The sequence below is a fragment of the Antennarius striatus genome, chromosome 15, assembly GCF_040054535.1.
Source record: "Antennarius striatus isolate MH-2024 chromosome 15, ASM4005453v1, whole genome shotgun sequence".
Taxonomy (NCBI): Eukaryota; Metazoa; Chordata; class Actinopteri; order Lophiiformes; family Antennariidae; genus Antennarius; species Antennarius striatus.
This window is the reverse complement of record NC_090790.1, coordinates 3,447,752-3,470,247: the sequence shown is the minus strand read 5'-3', so window position 1 is coordinate 3,470,247 and position 22,496 is coordinate 3,447,752. Positions and strand designations below refer to the sequence as shown.

Genomic DNA, 22,496 nt, shown 5'->3' with positions numbered 1-22,496 from the left:
GGCAGGGGCATGGCTAAGAGCACGACCTGCGAATTTGTGGTGTATCCACATAGAATTGCAGATTTTAAAAATGATGATGTGACATTCCTGTGAATTATAGGATAATTGTCAACATTTGTGCTTCTTGGGGTCTATTAATTGTGATGTTTGATGGAGAGAATATACATTCTTTACGTAATTTTTTTATTTCATTATGGAACTGTAAATTTACGGATGTTGTTAAATTAAGAAAATCAAGTTGTTTTTAGTTTGCCAATGATGAGAAATTACATGTCTTTTTCTTTTGGCAATGGAAAAATACTACACACACTGTTAAGTGTGTAAAACATTGTATAGAATATGGAATTGTCTGTAAAAATTTAATGATTTGCATTATTTTTTACACTTCATTTTTGCATTAGTAAAATTTTGAAGAAATCTGATAATTCCACAATGTCTTTTCATAGTGTGTATTAAACTTTTGTTCAGTATTTCCACATGTATTTGCAATTAAGAATTAAAAACAAAGCATTTCTTTCACTTTTTATGATAAATCTTTTATTTTTTGAGATTTGCTTTTTCTTTCATTTGTCTACTATAAAAAACAACATACAGATTTTTTAATTTTGGATTATTTCATGACTACATCACCAATACCCGAAATGAGTTTCATAAGGATCATTTGGACTCACACACTCCTTCATTTACAATGTCAAACTGATAGTTAAGACATTTGAGGGTAGCCATAGAACAGAGATCCATGCTCCGGGTCCTCTGGGACCGGGTCAGCTTCACACAGAACATGTTCTGTTCCAGTCTGGGGCAGTCTCGAGGAGCTCTGCATTCACACTTCTTTGATGCTGAGGACGGATGTGTTTATGTCACAACAACAATAAAACAGACAACTGATATCTAGTATGGTAAAATCCGTGTTAGTGAGAACAGGATTAGATGACTGATGCTCCATCTGTAAAACTGCGCTGCTGGTTTAGTTATACAGTATACAGTATAAAAAACATCCGTTGTTTAAATTCAATGGACATCCCTCACTGAAGCCGTATACTGTATAATAGTAACATTGAAACTTATAATTGACAAAAAACCTACATTTAGTATATTCTACTAATAGATTTTATCAATCTAAACAGACATGATTGACCAGCTGTTGAAGGTAAGGAAAGGCTGCATATAGAATAAATAAACTTGATACAATAAAAGCATGCTTTAGAGATGCTGCTGAATGATTTTTTTCTAACATTTGAATGAAAGCACTCCAATTTGTTTCCCTGCTTTTCTATTTACATTCTTTAAGCAGAGTTGAGCTAACCACTCCTTGGTTGTAGAGTCATAAACATAGACCTAAGAGTGATGTAGCAATTCTCATCCAAGGTGCAAAAATAAATGAAAATGCTTATTTCCCAAACTGCCGAGAAATTCTCTACAGTACATTCACATACATTTTTACATGATTTCAACTATTTCAAGTAACTTGAGATTTGCTTTCAGCAGACATCTAAAAATTGTTTCACATCAAACTCACCAGCGCAGGCCTCCCATTCGTAACAGGTGTCAAGGCCACAAGGCTCCTGGACAGAGCTCTTAGAGGACATATTGGCTCTGAAGATGGCCCACTCCAGTTTGGCCGAGTTGTCTGGATCACACTCGCCTTCGTTTACATAGAAGAGAGGATCTTTGTGGCAACGTCCAGCATGGAAGGCGCAGAGGGACATCGGCACAGTGACACCGACATCAACGTTCAGGACACACAGATCGCCCGATTGTGAACTGCATAAACATACACATACACATTTAAAAGGTAGTTCAATGATCCTCTGATAACTTATGTATCACTAATATTTCACAAGTTAAAGACATCAATAAAGAAGTAAAATCAAATGTTACGGGCAGCTCTCCCGTTGAATGCAAACACATTTAGAGTTCTGTTGTTTCTCTCCTGGACCGCATTGACCATCAGCTACAAACGGTACTTCTGAATTCAAGACACAATAAAAAGACGTTTTATTTTTTTTGCAAAATTCGTCTTTCACATTTGTCAAATCCACAAATCTCCTTTTTAAAAGCATAGGCAAATTCGTAAATTATTTATAGCAGAGCAAGATTTCTCCCAGTCTATCTCCAAATCAAAGTCTTCAGCCTCACTTTTTTCACTTGTCTAGATTTTGTATTTTATTGTAATGTTTTCTGCAGGAGCAATGACAAAACAAATGAGGCAATAAGATACAACATTGAAAACCAAACCTTTCATTGAATCATGTTTGTGATGTCCCTTTTTTTTTTTTTTTTTTTTAACAATTTGAGGTCTTTGTTGACAAGCGGTGGATGCTTTTCTTAATTTGACATGAGTACTGTGTCTACCGTACCGTTGGAGCATCGTAGGTCAACAGGTAATGGAGGCTCCCAGGTGAGAGTGTCACTGCACCTGTAGCGGCCTGGGGGCAACGGGAACAACCCCCTTTCTTTACAGTTCAAGCCCACTGACTCCCCAACCTTATACTCATATTTGTCAGGGAACAGCATCATGTCATCAGGGATTTCAGGAGGAAGACACAGTTTCCCTAAAAGGAAGAGGGGGGTTTAAAGATGGCATAGGTTTGAGGTGCATGTAACTAAAGTTAATAATGCTTAATGAAACTCACTGATACATCTTCCATTTGGCTGACTCCATGTCCCATCAGGAAGACAGCTAATATATTGAAAGCCATCCAGTTCAAATCCAGTGAAGCACTGGAACTCATCATCCTCACCAAAGTTATAATACTGCTTTGATTTCTGTAAGACAAAGAAGTTAAAGCATTGAAAATAACAAGTTAACAAATAGCAATAATCTTAAAACACTGTAGTTTTCATATAATGCAGAATGCTCCTTCAAATCTTCTAAAACCTTTTTCTTTTTTTCTTCTTGCAGTATTTCTTTGCATATTCCTAATCATGAAACTAGAACAGCAGCTATAATGAATACACTTGCTGAAGCAGCCATTCATTGCTAATAAATGGCTGTGTACTAATTAGAGGGAAATTTGATGATGAATTAAAGTCTAGAGATAAGGCATTATGCCTTATCTTTCCTCCTAATGGTAACTTGGATAATAGGAGATTGATTATTTTTGACTGTATTTTCATTGCATATTAAATGTTCCACAACTGACTACAGAATATAGACTGACTGGTTGATCTTTACCCTGAGGAAGCTGTTATCGGGCCTCTGTGGCCTCAGACATCCCTCTACACCTGGAGGCAGCTCCTCTGTCCAGCCTACAGTAAAGTCGTCATCATTGTCACAGGTCTCCTGTCTAAACACACACACACACACACACACACACACACACACACACACACACACGCACGCACGCACGCACGCACACACGCACGCACGCACGCACACACACACACACACACACACACAAGAACGTACAGAGAATTCAAAGTTCTGTCAGCAAATCAGCATTAAATTGGTAACAACTTCAAAAACTGTTTACATCTTAGAGAAAAAAGCCAAGATCAATATGTTTTAAGCAAACTTTTCTAGTTACTTTTCGAAGATGGAGATGTGACATGGTTCGTCCTGTCTGCCAGCACCCTCACATGATTGGCCTCCTCTGAGAGGGGTGGGATTATCGCACCGCCTTGTTCGATGTCTCGTCATTGTGGCTGCACAGCGAGTCCATGGCCCCCAGCAACTCCAGTAACCATCCACATCCTCTGTGTTTTTTTACACGATAAGTCAGTGAGAACACAGTAAGAACACAGAATAAAGCATTCTTCAGACAGCAAGTGTTTGAGTCATGATCACACCGGTCTATCTGCAATTTTTAGAGCATTGACACCAATAATGGTGCTACTAATGAGAATGTTTATTCTGAAGGAAACAAGGATTTTCATTAAGATAAAAAAGATGACATTTCAAGAGAACATTTCCTGGGTACTTCTAGAAATCATGACCTGCTGGTGTTAATACAAGAAGGTTCTGTAATAAAACCATAAACATTTATTCCATGCAGTCAATGAAATGCCCGATGTCGTATACAAATTTTCCCTTTTTGTGCCTTTATTCATCATCCACCTTCAATGCTGAACACATTGTGCTCTGTAGATGTCCTGCGTACCTGAAGTGTAGTCCGGGGCTCGTTTCTCACAGTTAGTGCCAAATGTACCAGTTTGGCAAATACACTTGCACTCGGTGCCGGAAAGAACTGGCCTGGCATTGTTGGGGCAAGGACTGCACTTGCAGGTATCAAACTCATCCGAGTACTGCAGCAGCGCCTTTCTCAGGTGTCGCCTCTTTGTAACAGCACACGGGATCCCCCGAACAAGATCTATGATGGAGTTTACCTAGGCAAATACAAACACACGGCACTCCAACATTACTTTGTTAGATCTTCCTTTTTGAGTTATGTGGGTGAAGGATTTCAATTGCGCTTGATATTTGAAACCTTGCTCTCGACCACAGCAGGGTTCTCTAAAACAGACTTGGCCCAGTTCTTGTAAGATGTACGGTCTGGAGCTGGACCCTGCCTCTCCCAGGCCAAAGCTGCTGCCTCTCTGGTTCGCCCTCCTTTCACCATAGAAAAAGACTTCTCTGCTGCCTGAATGTAAGAGCCTAGACCAAAGAGATGGGTGGAACGTGGTTTGTAGGTGCAATAGTAGACACAATGTAAAAGATGGAGAGATTTCAGAGGTACCTTGGTATTTCTCAGTTATCCTGGTATCAGAACATCGCAATACACTTCTGTGTTCTGTGTAAAGGATAATGCTCCAGGTGGAGTCTTTAGCCAGGCAACCTCTGAAGTGCTCTTCTGTTTGACCTGTAGGGCAAAAAATAGAATAAGACTTGCATGCGTGGTCACGGACATTTACATTCACATTTAGGATGCTAAGGATGCTGACAGTGCACATGTAGGATGCTAAGGATGCTAAGGATGCATTCCATTAACATCCTTAGCAAACCATTCCCGTGTTTGATCATGATAGGAGTCCTCATTATTAGGCACAAATTTAAAAATGAACCTAAATTCCACAAAGTGATTATAGAAAACCTGTATATACCTCTGTATACCTGATATACCTGTATGTCTTGAAAAATTCCATGTGATTAATGTCTGATGGTGATGTTTCTCTTGATTTAAAAATATATACAGTACATCAATTTAACCTAGAGAGCATTTTTGCCTCAATTGAACCATTTTCTGCCCCTTAGTAAAAATTTGAACTTGAACAATACTTTCTACCTTTTTAGAGAAAACATGTTTATTCACAAATCCTTTAAAGAGAAATATGCTGCTGGCGAATAAATCCTTCTGCTAATAATCATATGCAGTGATATGTATGGCACATTACAGATTGAGTTTAAACACTGTGATGCAACTGGGAGGAGACTGGCATTTAAACAACACCTTGGCCAGTATTTTGCCATGGGTCATATACATTCATATGACCTATGACACACACACACACACACACACACACACACACACACACACACACACACACACACACACACCTTAGTGCATTTCAAATACATTAAAAACCCTTTGCAAGGACTTGGTTGAAGTCTCCACTCATACATTGACTAAATATGTTGTACCTGATGAGGTGATCTCCTCTCGTCTGTACTGGTACAGCAGATCATAATGGCCTCCCAGTTTCCCTGTGCTGTAATAGTGGGTCCCAAAGCGTTGGAAGATTTCTCTGTAGAGGGCATAGTTGTACTCAAGAGGAAGAGCATGAAGGAACTGTAGAAAAGGCTGTGACAGGACAAGGTCTCCTGGGTCCCTTACTTTGAATGTGGACACAGGAAGAACTTGATGGACTCGAATAAACTTGGAGTCCTAAAGAGGATATGAGAAATGACTGACAGGAGGAGGGTAAGGTTGCAATGAGGAAGGCAAAGTGTTTTTGTTTCATCCTGTTTGTCCTTCTTTTTGTTAAAGTTTAGCCCTTCAAACATGATTTACAATGAAAATGTGTCTTGCAGTCTTTGAGTTGCTCACCATTTTTTTTGATGCTTCTAAAGCCTCAGTGTTGGACTTGTGAAGCGTCAGGGACCTCCCACTGTGGTAAAAAATGGGGAGGAAAATGGGGATGAACAAGTAGCCTTCACCCCTTCCCTCCTTGTGGTCGGTTGAACTGGACCTCTTCACATCAATGGACTCACTATACAGTGGGTGCGGCTCGGTGCTGAAGTCCTCCAGCACTCCAACCTTTACAACCAGAGCCACAATTGTTAATATTTGTAAGATTTCAAACAGAAAAAGCAGACAAACCAAAAACAAAAACAAATTGCTACATTTATTGGACTGCTTATCTATATTAGAAGATCACTCAGTGAACACAACACAAGGACTACTCTGAATCGCTAACCAACTCTAAGGTTTGGATGAGGTTCAAAGACTGAATACTCACAACAGAGATAAAAGACTATTAGAAATTACAATTCTACCTTGATGTCAAAACTCTCAAAGTTGTGGGGGATCCGGTGGTAGAGCAGGGTACTCTGAGGCCTCTTTAATCTGCAGCTTTCTCCCATGAACATGTTGTCCAAGACGGCTCCCCTGGGCTCCTCTGCCAGAGCATCAAAGCTTCAAAAACAAAAAGGTCAAAGGTTAGATCTTACATTTTCTTAACAAAGTCCAACAATGCATGAACAAACCACTATTGCTTGATTTAAAATAATAAGAGAAATAGTAAAAAATGACAAGAGAATAATGCATGTTTTAGTGGCAGTACTGACATATGCCATACCAAAGTTTAAGTTTGATATCGTTTTGTGCATTTTATTATGAAACTTCATAATTTGCCTCATATTTACTGTTACTATTATTTCTTGAAGTATTTTACTTCTATCTTATCTTAGAGTATTTTCACCTTAACTGCAGCGCTTATTGCACTCGATTTTTTGATGTGAGTTGTTGGACAGATAATGCCCTCTTTTTAAAATATGCTTCTTGATATTATTTGAGAAACTCAACAGATGCTGTTAGCAGTACATGTCTAACGCCTTTATAGGGTATTTTCACTTGTGGACGTGAGGCTCATGCTTGTTACAATGAGTCAAGAAACATCTCCATCATTTTAACTACATCAACTATTCTCTCATCATAATGATTTGAAAGATTCTTTCTATGCAGTGGTATAGAAAATTAATAGTCTCAATGTTTGATTTGATTTACCACAGTAACGTCTTGTCAGGATTTGCAGTTGCTTCTCTCTCTCTCCCTCTTCTGAGTCCCTCATAGTTCCACCTACCTGGGTGTGGCTGTTGCTGGCAGCAGAGCACCACACCTGTGACCAATCTCCAATCTCCAGACCTTCATGAGGACCAGTTTTCCACCATTCATCGCCAGTTCGTTTGTACTGCTTGTCAGTATCCACACCTTGGCTCACTTGAACTTGCACCTTGACTTTTTTGATAACTCTGTTCTCTCCGTGTTCCAGTTCTGGTCTGTTGCCTGTTGGACTACAACCATTTCCAGCCGCCTGCTTGTTTTCTCCTCACCTGTCGATTTACCTGTTCAGCCTGATCATCTGGTTCATCATCGCTTCACATTTATTGTTAAATCTATTTTTTCCTTTTACCTGACGTCTGCGCATTTGGGTCCTACAGTAAACCCCGACACGTCTATTGTCTGGCTCAATTACATTCAAGGGAAGAAAGAAAAATTTTTCAACATTTTTTATAACATTATTATTATTATTATTATTATTAATAATAATAATTATAATAATAATAATAATACCATAATAATCATATATTTTATTTATAGAACACTATTCAAAATACATCCTTATCACAATATACATATTATTTCATCAGTTTATGCAAAAATATGATAAGGCAGTTGATTTTTCTGCTTTTTAAATTTTGTGTGACATACATAGCCTTTGTTATTAACAACTGGTAAATCTCTCAATTATCTTTGCCTTCATATAAAACAACACCTAAAGAATATTTGCTTGTTGTGTGATATAAATAGATGTTTTGGAATGTCTTTTAAAAAAAACCCAGAAGAGCTTGCAGCACAAAGGATTAGGAACACATCAGGGAAGAATGTATATGTGTATATATATATATATATATATATATATATATATATATATATATATATATATGTGTGTGTGTGTGTGTGTGTGTATGAGTTTGTATAAAATCTAAAACTGCAAATTCAGCAGCGAGGTTTTGACCTTAAGCTTACCCATTTCCCACCAGGTCAGCCCCCGGTGCGACCCTCTTCTCTGCCGGACACACGATTATGAAGCTGTCACAGTCCCTCTCATCGGAGTTGTCCACACAGTCGTTCTGTTTGTTGCATGTTAGTGTTGTGTTGATGCAGCGTCCTGCAGCAAAAGGGTTGTCAAAAATAAAATACTGGTACACATCTTTGTGTGTGGGGCGGAGTGTTTTTGATTTCCTTCATTTAAATGGCAAAAATAGAGATAGAGCTGGTCAAAAATAAATTAACACCATGTTTAAAAAACATACCATTGTCACACTTAAAATTATCTTTGCAGTCGATGGGTGCTAACTTGCATTCTCTGGAGGGGTAACATGGTCTCTCCTCTGTCAGCTCCACGTTACAGGCCGATCCTCCAAACTGGGACGGCCTCAAAACAGAACGTGTCCGAAACTGTGGCAACAACATTTTATTTAATTTATTTTGATCACTTGCATTGAGAATCTTGCACACTTACTGATTCTAATTAGTTAACTGTGGTGTTGATACTGGCATAAGAGACAATTTAAAAAAAAAAAGCATTTGTATTTATCTCGAGATGAAGCTTTATATTTACATATTAACATTAACAGCCAGAGCTGCATTTGATTATGTAAAAAACAAAATTCATTTTGTCACTTTCCCTGACTGGAGAGAATTAAGATGCATCTCTGAGAGGGCAGTTGTCTGCAGTGTAACGCCTCCTGCCTGTTTCTTGGCGCAGGGCGAACAGTCAGACCAGGGCCCGAACTCCGTCAGCTGGCAGTTGATCGGGCAGCTCTGCTCATTACAGGCCCTCCTCTCATATTTCGAACACAGCTGACGACAGCTGCTCTTCCAGTAATAACCATCATCATAGTTGAATATCCTGTCAAATAAGACAATAAAAGCAAAATCAATAAGTCTTAAATTATGGCATTATATTCACAATAGTTACTCATCGCAGTCTCACCTATTTCTTGTCTGTGTTCCGTGATTGCAGGTTCTGGAACAACTGGACCAAGATCCCCATGGGTACTGCTGACAGAAACAGGCCAGGCCGACAGATATCCAGCCGAGGATCTGCAGGAGCAGGACCAACTGACTGGAGGGAGCCATCAGGGATCTTCAACCTGGGTTCACCTCCTCTGACAATGACCAGGGTAAAAAACTCTGTAAAATAAATTTAACTGAAGTTTCTATGGATTTGATTTTATAACACAGATAATTTGTTGCACTTTAAAATAAAACACAATAAATATGAGCATTATAAACAGCATAGTGAAACAAACACTTTCCTGTTTATAAGGTGTGCCACTGTCGACAGTGGTACATCTTCATGACCCTCTATGGCAGGGGTGTCAAACTCATTTTCACTGGGGGCCAGATCAGCATTACGGCTGTCCTCAAAGGGCTGGATGTAACTAATAAATGTAACTAAATGTAACTCATCGTAATGTAACATAAACTTCTCAATGTTAAATAACTTTATTATTAATTCAAGGTACAAACATTACAGTTGCAGAGAAAAAAAATGTTTCCATGTTGCTGTGTTAAATTTGTCAGGTTATTAAACCGACAGAACACTATCAATCAAGGATCAAACTATCCATGAGAATAAAGAAAAATAAAATCTAACACAAGTTAGGACATTTTGTTCAAAATATTTTTGTTAAAATAAAAATTAGCTTAATTACTGCATTGCAGAAAATGCAGTTTTGGTCAAAACACGCTTTTGACCTTTTTTTTAAAAAAAATACTGACCTTTCATGCTGTGGCGGGCCACATAAAATATTGTGGGGGGCCTCATTTGATCCCCGGGTCTTGAGTTTGACACATGTGCTCAATGGTATATATTGTAATGATCACAGTGGCAGGACTGTGGAGATGTGTTTTCTCACATGCTTCTTGATCTGTTTCCAAGATTTTTTGTTTAAGACATCATCTTCTACATTTAGACTAAGCATACTTGTGAAGCAAGCAATTTAATGTTTTAAATTATATATAAAAAAAGGCACAAAGGAGACAAAACCATTGCACAAATAGAATTATAAAAGCCAACAAATGGTCCTGGTGGAGTATTACTCATGCACATATGAATTTTAATGCAGTTTTGATTCTTGCAACATTTATTTTTTAAAGTTCACTTGCTGTGAGTTAAAAGCAAAAAAATGACTCACCACTTATATTGTTGTCGTCTTTGACAGATAGGGACTTCCAGTAGCCCCTGAGTTTGAGTGTCTTTCTGGACAACTCAGCGTCCCACAAAGGCGACTCTGCACTGCAGGCACAGATGAATCTGACCTATGTCCGAGAAGGCATCAGCAATATAAGACCTCCCTTTCATTTCCCATGGGAAACCAGTTGTTTTTATACTTGCTAATCAGTGTTGAACACCATCTCAGAGCAGAAACAGAATAATTATGATGATAAAACAGAACATTCTTACATAACCCTTCTGTCCTGCACACTTACGGGAAGCAGAGACGGGTTTTCCCAGCTGCAGACACAAACCAGATGTTCCATAGTTGACAGTTGGAGATACAAAGAAGAGATAACAATTTCCTCAAGCTATCCAAGTCTCTGTGAAATCTGGAAAAAAAACTTGGTCATTTAATAAACAGCCATGAATTCAAACACAGTCCATGCTGAAAATGTTGAGGAAATATATGGAGAGAATAAATGGTGAAAAGTTGAGCTTTGATTTTTTAAAATTTATTTTGATGTGTAAATGTCAAATAAAATTGTGAAAACATATAAATGGAAAAAACAAAGTTAGTAAAACTCTGGACACAAAAAACGTTTTCCATTAAATTTACGTTACGTTTTGTTGTTGCATGATTACTTACAGGAGCATTAAAGCATTCTGGAGTATGCTGATTGGCTTTCTGTCCATTCTTGGGTGGACCAGGCTGACTGGTCCACCCAAGAATAGACCAGTCAGCCTGAATAAATTTGAAGTTCAAAATGACAGATAATGAATAATTTAACATTAAACAAACACCACTGATGAACAAATCTTTTTTTATTCTTAGGAAAAAAAACATTTGTGAATTTGTTTAGGGTGGCATGGTGGCGCAGTGGGTAGCTATTGCAAGGCGGTTCTGGCTTTGAGTCCCGCTCTGTGTAGTTTGCATGTTCTCCCCGTGTCTGCGTGGGTTCTCCGGCTACCTCCCTCCTCCAAAAGCACGCACTTTGTAATTGTCGGGTCCAAATTGCCCGTGAGTGTGAGCATGCATGGTTGTCTGTCTTTGTGTGACAGCGGCGCACTGGCGTCACGCCAGGAGTTTTCCCCGCCTCACACCCTAAAACAGCTGGGATTGACTCCAGCTCCACGTGACCCGCTATGGCGGATAAAGCGGTTCGGAAGATGAATGAACTTGTTTATTGGTTTCATTCCTGACATCGCGAGCATGAAACTTCCTCTAAGATCACACTTAAATGACATTTTGAGCAATTAACACTGTGGTGCATTGATCACAAACCTTACAGATGATGGTCGTGTCATTTCTCAGTTTGCAAAGACCAAGGTTTGTCTTTTCCTGCCGATTGCAACTCTTTATGCTGTTAGTCTAACCATGTCCAGACTTGGCCTGAGCCTGTTTTGTAACATAAAGCAGTGGTGAACTCAGGTGCTCTTCCACCAGTGTCAGATGACATGCCCTCTGGGGCATTCTTCAGGTCCAGGCTGAAATGGACCAATGACAGTTGAGAAATGACAAAATAAGGTGCAGTTTGCTTTAAGGCATAACGCAAAAATAATAATAAAAACAAAAGAAAACAGGCAGCCGACTCGTATAGAAAAAATGTATTCACTTTATAAAATGTCCTAAGCTGTACATACAGTAAATGTACCATCTCTACATTGCAGGACACACTGACTACACATGGCCTACACAAATGATATTGCTCTGACATTTAATGGAGACACTTAAGAGAACTGTTTGAGTGGCTTTTCATTTTTTTTCATGTAGCATTTTGAGTTCTGCTCACTCTGTGTGCAGCTTTTGCAAAGCCCTCAAGATGGAAAACTGAAACTATTATTATTTATCAGGAAGACTGCTAAAGACATGCTAGAGCTAAAGCAAGACTAAAGCTGTTGCGACTGCAGCTCACAATATTTAAGTGTTAGAACCAACCACAGATTGATGACTAATATTCTTGAGAATATGACATAGAAAAAAATAATCACACCATGATAACAGATTGCAATATAAATTGTTAGATTTTACTTCATTTTTTAAAGTTCAACACCTTTTGGTCTCTATTTGTGAAGGTGGAGCTGGATGACAGGAAATAAAGTCATGGAGTTAATGAAGTTCATCCTGTGGGGAGTATGACCATCAAATTTAAAATTTCATCTTGATAATCAGATATTTTTGAGATGCTAAGGTCATATTTGAACATTTACTGATTACAAATTAAAGGTTATTGATGCAATTAATGTCACTAATATTGTTAGCAATCTGAGGACCATGAATATCCAGAACAAATTACTGCTTAGCAAGTACAGCATGTATTCAATGGTTTTCAGAGCTTTCTTACTATTGACAAAATAGTTTATCAATAACTTATTGAGATCAACTTTGATTGGTTAGATTGGTTGGAATGATTACAACCAATCAGTTAGATTGGTTAGTGGCAGCGATTTTAGATCCCTGCTACTCTGCGATCTAAAATCTTTAAGAGCTTTAACTTATTTGGTATTGAGTTTACTTTCACAAACACACATACATGCACACATGCTCATACACAACTGAATTCAAAACATCAGGCTACTCAAAACACCTAAGCATTAAAAAATGTAAAAATGACAAGTTGTGATTTATCACTCATGATTTCAGACAATTTCCAACCACTGAACCTGCTGTAAAAATTAAATTTATAGTTTTTACATCCAAGATCTGGTAATGACCAGCTTTGCTCACTTAAATTTGTCTTTTTTTCCTATATAAAAAGAAGCAGCAAAATTACAGGCTAATTAGTTTCTGCATGATAACCCCAAAAATGGATTGCTTTGATTATAACATTTCCTACTGTGACACATTAAGAAATGATGGCGTGACAGAGACAGAGTGAGACAGATAAAGACGCCAGTGCATAGCCAGAAAAGGTTCTTTCCTCATAACACAAAATTGCAGAGATGAGAGGAGGAGGGAGATGGTCAAAAACAGGAAAAAAAATGTGATGGTCTAACACTGAATCACGAACACGTCTGTGATTTTAAGGTGCAACCCATCAGAAGCAAGCATTCTATACAATCTATTACTGACTGTACGTCATTTCTTGATAAAGTACATTTGAAAATATCCAAAACCAAACTTGATCCAAGCTGGAAAGTTTACATGATAAAACCTGAACAAGCTCTGTAGAATAACTCCCAAACAACCAAATGAGCAAATAGCAAAATAAAAAAAAGGGATAGAATTAGATACAAGGTTACAATTTGAGATATGAAAAAGAAACACTTGATATCCATGAAGACCAAAATGACTCATTTAATTTACACCATAGAACAGGATCGATGAAAGGGTGCTCCTTCATTTTGGCTCCAGACGCTCAGCCTGACACCATGCAGCAGAGTCCTGGGAAGCGTCTCTTCCTCTGTCTGACCAGTGGGTGTGGAGTCAGATTCAACAAACTGCTGTCATCTGGAACAAACCGACATTTTTAATCAAGTTTCATCACATCATCAAGGTCTCAATCTATCTTTTCCCTCATTAACCCTAAGCCTTAGCCAGTGCAGGTACGTGAATAATATATTATTATTCTTTTGCGTTGTTTAGCTTCATTTATAATTTACACTTGTTTTACATCTTGTTAGTGCAGTGTTCCCTCAAGCTGCGCTCCTGCGCACTGCTCGCACAGTCTCAGCGCACAAGAAATTCTATGCTACGCATTAAATTCGATATAAACATATTGTGATATCCCGTGTGTTGTTACTGTTGTACTGTATGTTGCTGCCCTGAGTTGTTTTGCGTGTGTGAGCTGTGCATGACCTTGCGAAACTTGGAAGGAAGGGCAGGAGGTGAGAGTTTTGGATTGTTGTTTGTTAAGGCTGAACGCCGAAATAAAACTCGCCAGAGGAAGTCCATGTTTGTCATCCTTGCCCACATTACACGACACCGGGGGGGGGGGGGGGGTCACAGTAGTAAATGCGGTAACTTCTAATATTAGATCTAATCTATGCTATAGTTTTATGTACCATTTTGCATTGTAACTCAGTGAATGACAGGTGTCCAGCCAATGACACGATAAGGTTCACTGACGCTACGCAGCCAAGCAGAGCATTGACGGTCCTCACCTAGGGTTCCCATGTCCAAAACAGGACCCTCACATATAACATACCACACATCTCATGAAGAACACGATTTTTGTCTTTTTCATTTCAAGTAGGCCATATCACTTATATTAAAACTCAAATAATGAAAATTGCTGCTATAAGTTAAAAGAATGTAATAAGCCATGTAACTCGCTGCGATCCAAGGTTTTGAACAAGTGTGATAGTGGTGTATGGCCACAGCGTGCAAATCTGATGTTGCTCAAGTGGTCTTCAGTGCGCTCAGGAAGCTTGTGTGTTAGCCCAGACACATGAAACGTTAGAGGGAACATTGTGTTAGTGTCCTGTTTGGAAATCCCTTTGGGGTTTATTTTGATCGATTATGTTAATGCTTTCTCTTAAAGTCAGAGAGGCCCGTAAGTCAGAGCGGTCTAAAGTCAGAGAGGCCATAAAGTCAGAGAGGCCAGACAGATGGTTTGGACATGTTCAGAGGAGAGATAGTGAATATATTGGTAGAAGGATGCTGAGTTTTGAACTGCCAGGCAGGAGGCCAAGAGGAAGACCAAAGAGGAGGTTTATGGATGCAATGAGGGAGGACATGAAGGTAGTTGGTGTGATTTAAGAGGATGCAAAGGACAGGGCTAGATGGAGGCAATTGATTCGCTGTGGCAACCCCTGAAGGGAAAAGCCGAAAGGAAAAGAAGATGTTAATGCTCTCACACACAACAAGATCCCTCCATGTTATGTTAACAAAAGGTTGGCAAATGTTAAATAAACTAACCAAGAACACTTCCTTTTAGATAACATTGTTTTAATCTTTACTTCTGACAGGAACATTTATAAACATACGACTATATCTGTCTGACAGTCCTCTGATGGCAGATACTGTTGAATAAAAGCATACAAATAAGTAAAAATAAATTTTAAGAAGGGTGAATCTGACTGCAAACGTTCCTTACCTTGGTTTTTCAGTGGCAATGGCATTGTGTCCCTGAGTTTACTGAGAAGGTTACGCATCTCTCGCATGTCTCTGTGAAACAAACACACTGTTTGAATACGGCTGCTGATTGGATGAATTATTCTCATTCTTTTGATGCGCAGCCAACGCACCGCTCTATGTTTTCAATGTCGTTTCCCACCAGCCACTGTTCCTGCAGAAAGTCAGTGGGGGAGGAAGATCGGTCATCCAGGATTGGTACATCTGAGCTTTCATCAATCCTGAAGTCCACCCTTGGCTCAGAGTCCGTTCCTTGAATTTCAAACAGATACAGCAGCCATGAGGCACACGGTAAAGGTTCATTTCACGATTGTTTCATTTCATGAAAAGGAAAGACAAAAAAATCATACTGGGAACCTTTTAGTAATATCTGACTTTTTAGTGACTCAGGTGGAAATTAAATATTTGTTTCTTCAAGTTGTGGTATGGAATGTGTGTCAGCCATGGTGCCTCATTACTTAAGACTACTTCAATGAAAATCAAAGATGACTTTGTTCCATGTTATGCTTTTTTAAACTTATTTGTTTGGTTTGTTTAAAGGGTTTTGCCTCTGAGCTTCCTGTAAACACCTCTGCCACCCCCCAGATGTTGTTTACGTACATCATTTGAACGCACGCGCTCCTGTCCACTCGCATAGGTGTTTTCGAACTTTCAGCAACTTCTTTACTACGTATTTCCCTCTTATTTTTCTTGTTTTTTGCTATGATGCTGAAAATATGCTGCAGGTGGACACACACTCGCACGCACACACACACACACGTGCACACACATAAACATACACACACACAGGCTACATACACACCTGACTCAAGCAGAACTCACCAGTCAAATACTAGCTGACTTCAACTGCTTGTGGGGAACTTTCAGTGTCTAACTCTGAGCCAGGCTATTACCACACACTGCTTCCTTAGTCTGAACACACCCTTGAGAGGATTTGTCAATCAAATATGGCTCAGGATATGTCAGTCAGTCTGTCAATCACTCCCATTGTTACCTGAATACGGAAGCTGTGACAAAATAGTGCAGAACAAAATAAGACAGACAAAATTCCATTTCTGTAGTGATACAGGAAGCATTTTTTTCCAGATTCTATGAGTTTTCAGGGTTAGGCAGGAGAACTATGTATATGTAGAGACCTGAAGAAATGTGTTTTTCATAATAAGACCCCTTTCATAGTAAGACCCCTCAGTTGACTACAACAGCTCTCTACTGCCCTCTGCTGTTCTAACAGTGTATGAACCGAGCACTTATCTGATTACAGTATTATAGGACTAACGGGTTGCTTCAACAACTCTTCAGATGATCCAGAACTCAGCAGTTGGGCTTCTAACGGGAACCAGATTGAGGGATCAGATTTCCCCTGTGCTAGTATCTCTACACTGCCCCCCTATAAAACACAAATATAATGTAAAATCCGTCTTACTTCAACAGACATCAACAGCCAGGCTCCAACATATCTTTACCGCAATAAAACTCTGCGGCCCCAAAGTGCCAGTCTGTTGGTAGGTCCAAAAATGTCAAAAGCGGACTGGGGGGCAGAGCTTAAAGTTATCAAGCTCCTTTATTCTGGAATCAGCTCATGAGGTGGACACCATTTCCATGTTTAACAGCAAGCTGAAGACGTTTCTTTTTAACACTATCTATATTCAATCCATCCAACGGCTAAGTTGTCATAGGAAACTCCCAACACACACTAAGCACCTCCGCCTTCATGTTTATTCACATTCCATCCATGTGTGTTACTAACTTTTTTTCTTCTTCTCTCTTTCTGCTCTCCCTCCATTTGTCTCATTCTGCAGGTCTGTCTCTCTGTGGTGCTTCCATCACTGATAGCATTAGCATAAGTAGTATTAGTATGAGTACTTGCTGTACAACAGCTCTCTAATCTGTCGTTTCCACAGCTACTTCCTCTACATATTATGAACCAGTGGGCAGATTGTAAATGCATTCTGTTCTGTTGGGTCTTGTTCTCTCGGTCTTGTATTTCTGTTGTGGTGGAAAGTTTTTAATACAATAAAATAATATAATAAAATAATCTAGATTGTTATTTGTGTGTCAAATCTTTCAGCACTTGGGAGAAACGGCCCCAGGAAGTCTCGAGGTCATGAAAGATTCTGCAAGAATCTAATCTGTTTTTAGAAATGTTTGCGTAAATGTCAGTATCTTTGAATAATTTCATCTGCACTACATGTTCACGTGACTGATTAGGTTATGTCATGAGCCATGTGAAACTGTCGACTTGATGTCTCTGCTAACTTCTTGAGGTCATGATGTGCCTACTGAAACTGGGGGAAAGATTAGTGGAGAGCAGAGGTTAAACAACTGATTCGCACCTCCCATAGTCACGCCTAAAGAGTATATAAAGATACGTGATCCATTTCCTAGTTGGTACTTGAAGTTTTTTCCTGTACCCAGAATATTCTGTAACAACACACCGGAGGACTTTTTCATCGTCTCCAGAGCTCTCATCATGCTTAGATAAGTATTTGTTGAACCTGTCTGTCAATATCATCGATGATATTATCGGACGCATACTCAACCTAGTGATGATATTCCTATACTGCTACTCAACTTTGATTTGAATTGACAAAATAAATGTCTTGTATTTAATACACTGTGTCTTGTCTTAAGAGAAACGAAACCCCCACCACACTGTCTCCCTTCTTCCTGCTTTGTGTCATTGTCTCTCTGTCACTCTCTCTCCCTCCTTCTGGTTTTGTCTCTCCACCGATCTGTCCTTGGCTATTTCACCTCTCTGTCATTTTCATTTATACCGCTCTCTGTCTCTTTCTTGAGATGACTTTTTTTTTGTTTTTATCAACTGGCATTATAGTAAAATTGTCCACCTGTCAATTAGGAGTTAAAAGATTATGGTCATAATAAAATCAAGTTATAAAATGCTTTTGAAACTGAACTAGGCAACGGGAAAACGTTGGTTCTTATATTTCAGTATCAGAATCATTGACTGTATTTCAAGTTAAATACCAGTGAAACAAGTTATTATTGATGGTGATCCAGTCATATAATACTGTGATTGCAGAGTTTGAAACACAGGAGGTTCAGAACTTGCTGGACTTGAGGTCTCTGGAAAAGTGTGGGACATCTCTATCTTATTCAGAGTTAATCGCGACAGTTCACAGAACACGTTACATATATATATATATATATATATATATATATATATATATATATATATATATATATATATATATATATATACACAGTATATAACATTCATAAAGCACGGTTTTTATGATGGCTGCCTGCATAAAATAATAGCTATACTAATAGTTTTGTGTTATAGTTTTAAATATTTTAAAAATATACTGAATTGTATTTTCTATAATTTCACACATTGATGATGGAAGACATGCACAGCAAACTGTTGCATGTAAAGGTTCAACGACATAAAACAACCTCACGACCAGTAGTTGTTATTGCATAAATAGAAATCCAATATGTAATAACTTTTGAAGAACAAATTTATTTTGGCGCAGACATTCAGAGAGTGACAGGTATTTCCCATTTAGACCAGCGTTTCTCTTGGATCATGTCAAAATATCTCCTGTGAAAAATTTCTTGTCAATTTTTATTAACTATTAAATGTTTTTATGATTGAGCAGCTCTTTCTAGTGACATTTACCCAAGTTTTTATTTATGTCAGATATAGATATTACTTAAATAAATGACTAATTTATAGGCTTTAAAGTAATATGATTTCCTTTATATTTTATTTTATTCTCTTGAAACTTAGCATAAAGATACTGTGATTTATTTTATCTGACGGTACTTTTTCTGTGCAGCTGCAGAACCCCCAGAAGACACATGGACTTGAGCATCTCTGTTATGAACATCTCCAGGCAGCACTGCAGTTGGATGAAGAGCCGACAGATCTCAGGGTGGATCTCTCCATCCTCTGGACTGAAGTATGAAGACAAGGAAGAAGAGAGAATGACAGGGAGGAAGATATTCAGTCAGATGAGCATCAATGTGGAACATACACATTAAAATCAAGCTGACTGAGCTCCAAAACTGGCTGCAGATTTAGCTTTTATTACATATTTTACCACTTTTTTCCTTATTTATTTTATTACAAAATAAGGAAATGAACTTGTAGAAGCTTCAACACGGTTCAACAGGCTGTACTGCAATTAACACTCACTTCAGTAATTATTGACAAATTTGGTTGCAGAGGTAAAAGGTCAAATGTCAGATGAGGTAAATTAGGTTAATGCTTGGATGAAAGAATATGCCTTAAAACTTATCTCTACTTGGGGCCCCCGTAGAACCGAATGATATTGTGACATGCTCCATAGTGATTTTTCACTTAACCAAGTTACATACAAAGACAGTTCAAAACCACAGGTAACTGGTGAAGATGTAGATTCATATTAGTTGAAGCAAAAAAAGTATTTGAACATTTGCATGTTTTTAAAATGTCAGCTGCTGTGTTGCTATGAAATTCTCCAGTAGTCACACATCTGGAACTCAGGATGCTGATGGAGTGAATATAGAACTAGTTTATCGTAGCTACTAGGCACCCGCAGCTCTAACACACTGCACATTGTCACACATGATATTTTAAACAAGTACAGAAAGAAAAAAAATGTTTAGTGTATAAATATCCTTAGTTTGATACAGAAACTTCCTGAAATGAGAAGAAGAATATAAACAGGATGGCTTCTAGTTGAATCCGTGTCTGTTCCAGGTATCGTCTTCAATGAGTTTTATCTCCCACTGGTGGACACCGTCAGCATCACCACCAGTTCTCAAAGATGGAGGATTACAACCTATGTGGTTGTACTGTCAGACAGCTAAAACAGTAGTGAAACAGCGTGGCATCAGGCGGGAGAAGCTTTTTGTGCCTGATGCCAGTTTTCTATTTTCTTCCATTCGTATCATTAAATAGAATATCAATATTTATTCTATCTTCTGTTCAGTTGTTTCACTTTTACAACCAGAAAACCCCACAGCTTCAATAAACTTTATTTTAATCATTCTTTAAGCCTTATTGTATCATTAGAAGATCTGGAGCAAGGTAATATATTAAATTTGAGGAGACATTTCCATGTCCTATTATTTAAGGAGAAAATCAAAGACCAATAAGCGAATTAACTGTATGGAAACAACTATCAAAGAGACCCTTGAAATGGTTAATGATCTAAAAACTGTCTCCGCACCCAGAAACAGAGATGACGCCGAGGTCCTGGTGCGCAGCCCGGGCCATGGAGCATCCTTTGGTCCGGGTGTGCTGCATCTGAGCCCGCAGAGACGGACAGTCGTCGGACATCTCCCCGACCGATATGACCTGCTCCCGGTACAGCGCTACGAGAGTGTTGAATTCCTGGATAGTCTGGAGAAACACAACCACCGAGTGAAAACCTGAGCTGAGCCTAGAATGAGACTGTCCAGCGCGTAGAGGACATCCTACGCTCCTCTCTGTTGCACCTTAAGCGACAGAATCGGTTCTATCTGATGAATGCATTTCATTAGATGCGGTAGATCTGTGCGCAATCGTTAACAGTGATGATTCTCACCATCCTGCTGCAGTCCACGGCTCCCTCCGTGCTTTCACGGCGCTCCTCAATCTGCGCCACCTTGACGGGAAAAATGATCCCTGCAGATCTTAAGCGCTTCTTTCGCCCGTACGGTGCAGAACACATGCATGCAAACCCACCACCAGATCCCAATCAGCGCAGACGGAGAGGAATGCCCCTCTTTTGTGATGGGTGCTCAACACACAAGCAGCAGACCCAGTCCAGCGCAGAAAGTGTCCTTTAGGTTAACGCTTCAAGCCCACGCAAGAGTAAATCGTTATTCCCGCAGCAGGACCGTGACGCTGGCCGGAAGGACCCTCTGCAGCTCCCCGTGCATCCCAGCCGAGAGGAGTCACCTTCAGCCCCTATTGAAGGCCGACAGGGTGGCTCCTCCGTCTTCCGCCACGCGTTTACGTGTGAGGAGGATCCACGGGGAGCCAACGGTGGAACAAGTCGTCACCAACCCACTGATAATTAACCATTTAGTGGGAAATAACAGCGTCCTTTGCGTCACCCTGCGTGACTGAAACTCAGTGTGAAAGACTAATTTATTTAAGGCGTGAAAAGTTACTAATGCTGACATTTGTGAGTCGCATTCATTAACCTGGAAGAGCGTCTAAGTCCCGATATCTAATTAAAACTGTACTGACTCATTTGGCCACTAGGGGCACAATTCGTTGAACCACGAAAAAATTGTTTTAAATTTTTTTTATACTGATTATAATCCCCGAAGGGAAATTAGTGGCACACTGTAGTTAGTTCAAATCATGCATATATATGTGTGTACAGGCCCTGAACACACAAACACACAATAGGGCCTGTACATATGCAGAGGAGGTAGAGTGGCAGGCAGCTATTTAGCGGTGCAGCCCAAATGAGCAACTTGTAAGGGGGACAGCGCCTTACTCAAGGGCGCCTTGGCAGTGCCCCGGAGGGGAGCTGACGCCTCCTACTGTCAGCTCCCCTCTGGGTGTTCTTTTGGGCGGGAGCGGGAATTGAACTGCCAATCTTTGAAACATTGAACGACCAGCTCTACTACTGAGCCACTGCCGCCCCAAAAGAGTAAGAGGATCAGATAGTCTTATGTGCTAATGACCCTAAAACCGGTATTGGCTTTTTACTTTGAATAAACAAATATTTGCAGTGTTTTTCTTCTTTTTTTTGCGTCGCATTCAATCCCTTCAACACTAGAAAGGTGTGTTTAACCTTCAGGCTTCTGACTTTTCTTCTCCAGAATACAAACTGCAAAAGGAAGATTCAAACACATTTCACAAGTTTAAACACAAAACCCTCGATAGTCTTCTTATCAGAACTTTAAACTGGTACTGTAGAATATTATAGTTAGGCTACAGCTAACAGGAATGACCTCATGTCTGAAGGGCAATAAGACAACTCTGAACATCTATATGGTTGACGAAGGATGGGATCCAGATAAACAAAAGCAGGAATCTGGTTAAAAAAGTAATTAGGTGAACAAATAGATTAAAGGAGCATTA

The 22,496-nt window shown here is 39.3% G+C and overlaps 2 protein-coding genes and 1 long non-coding RNA gene across 4 annotated transcripts; 1 reads left to right on the top strand and 2 right to left on the bottom strand.

Annotated features, from left to right (window-relative positions):
• Window positions 1-510: 510 nt before the first annotated feature.
• Window positions 511-10,577, bottom strand: c6.2 (complement component 6, duplicate 2). Of its 2 annotated transcripts, none has more exons than XM_068334158.1 (18): window positions 10,367-10,577; window positions 9,160-9,359; window positions 8,916-9,075; window positions 8,477-8,621; window positions 8,190-8,331; window positions 6,437-6,575; window positions 5,988-6,197; window positions 5,582-5,825; window positions 4,680-4,802; window positions 4,431-4,597; window positions 4,104-4,329; window positions 3,531-3,699; window positions 3,179-3,290; window positions 2,637-2,769; window positions 2,361-2,555; window positions 1,882-1,969; window positions 1,520-1,764; window positions 511-839 (listed from the first exon to the last, which is right to left on the bottom strand). In XM_068334158.1, exons 2-18 carry the CDS (start codon window positions 9,303-9,305, stop codon window positions 658-660), a joined length of 2,826 nt encoding a protein of 941 aa, XP_068190259.1. In that variant the 5' UTR covers window positions 9,306-9,359; window positions 10,367-10,577; the 3' UTR covers window positions 511-657. The 2 variants fall into 2 exon arrangements, with proteins under 2 accessions (XP_068190259.1, XP_068190258.1); XM_068334157.1 differs by having other exon boundaries at window positions 9,160-9,334.
• Window positions 10,578-12,392: 1,815 nt separating this feature from the next.
• LOC137608100 (regulator of G-protein signaling 7-binding protein B-like) lies at window positions 12,393-21,885 on the bottom strand. The gene is made up of 6 exons (XM_068334159.1): window positions 21,001-21,885; window positions 20,644-20,816; window positions 19,254-19,384; window positions 15,577-15,715; window positions 15,426-15,496; window positions 12,393-13,837 (listed from the first exon to the last, which is right to left on the bottom strand). The coding sequence occupies exons 1-6, from the start codon at window positions 21,124-21,126 to the stop codon at window positions 13,746-13,748; spliced, it is 732 nt and encodes a 243-aa protein (XP_068190260.1). The 5' UTR covers window positions 21,127-21,885; the 3' UTR covers window positions 12,393-13,745.
• LOC137608101 (uncharacterized) lies at window positions 13,746-20,462 on the top strand. Its single transcript, XR_011038151.1, has 3 exons — window positions 13,746-13,932; window positions 15,609-15,754; window positions 19,267-20,462. It is a non-coding gene; the product is annotated as an uncharacterized lncRNA (long non-coding RNA).
• Window positions 21,886-22,496: the final 611 nt, after the last annotated feature.

Bases quoted from the DNA above. Each gene is read 5' to 3' on its own strand.
- c6.2 (XM_068334158.1), bottom strand. From the start codon at position 9,305: ATGGCTCCCTCCAGTCAGTTGGTCCTGCTCCTGCAGATCCTCGGCTGG. The intron at 8,332-8,476 runs GTATGTTTTTTA...CTTTTGCTGCAG, and splicing joins TAATTTTAAGTGTGACAATG to GACGCTGCATCAACACAACA. The intron at 6,576-8,189 runs GTAAGCTTAAGG...TTGTTTTTGAAG, and splicing joins GCTGACCTGGTGGGAAATGG to CTTTGATGCTCTGGCAGAGG.
- LOC137608100 (XM_068334159.1), bottom strand. From the start codon at position 21,126: ATGTGTTCTGCACCGTACGGGCGAAAGAAGCGCTTAAGATCTGCAGGG. The intron at 19,385-20,643 runs GTGCGGAGACAG...TTCATACTTCAG, and splicing joins GGCGTCATCTCTGTTTCTGG to TCCAGAGGATGGAGAGATCC. The intron at 13,838-15,425 runs GTAAGGAACGTT...GGTTTGTTCCAG, and splicing joins ATTGCCACTGAAAAACCAAG to ATGACAGCAGTTTGTTGAAT.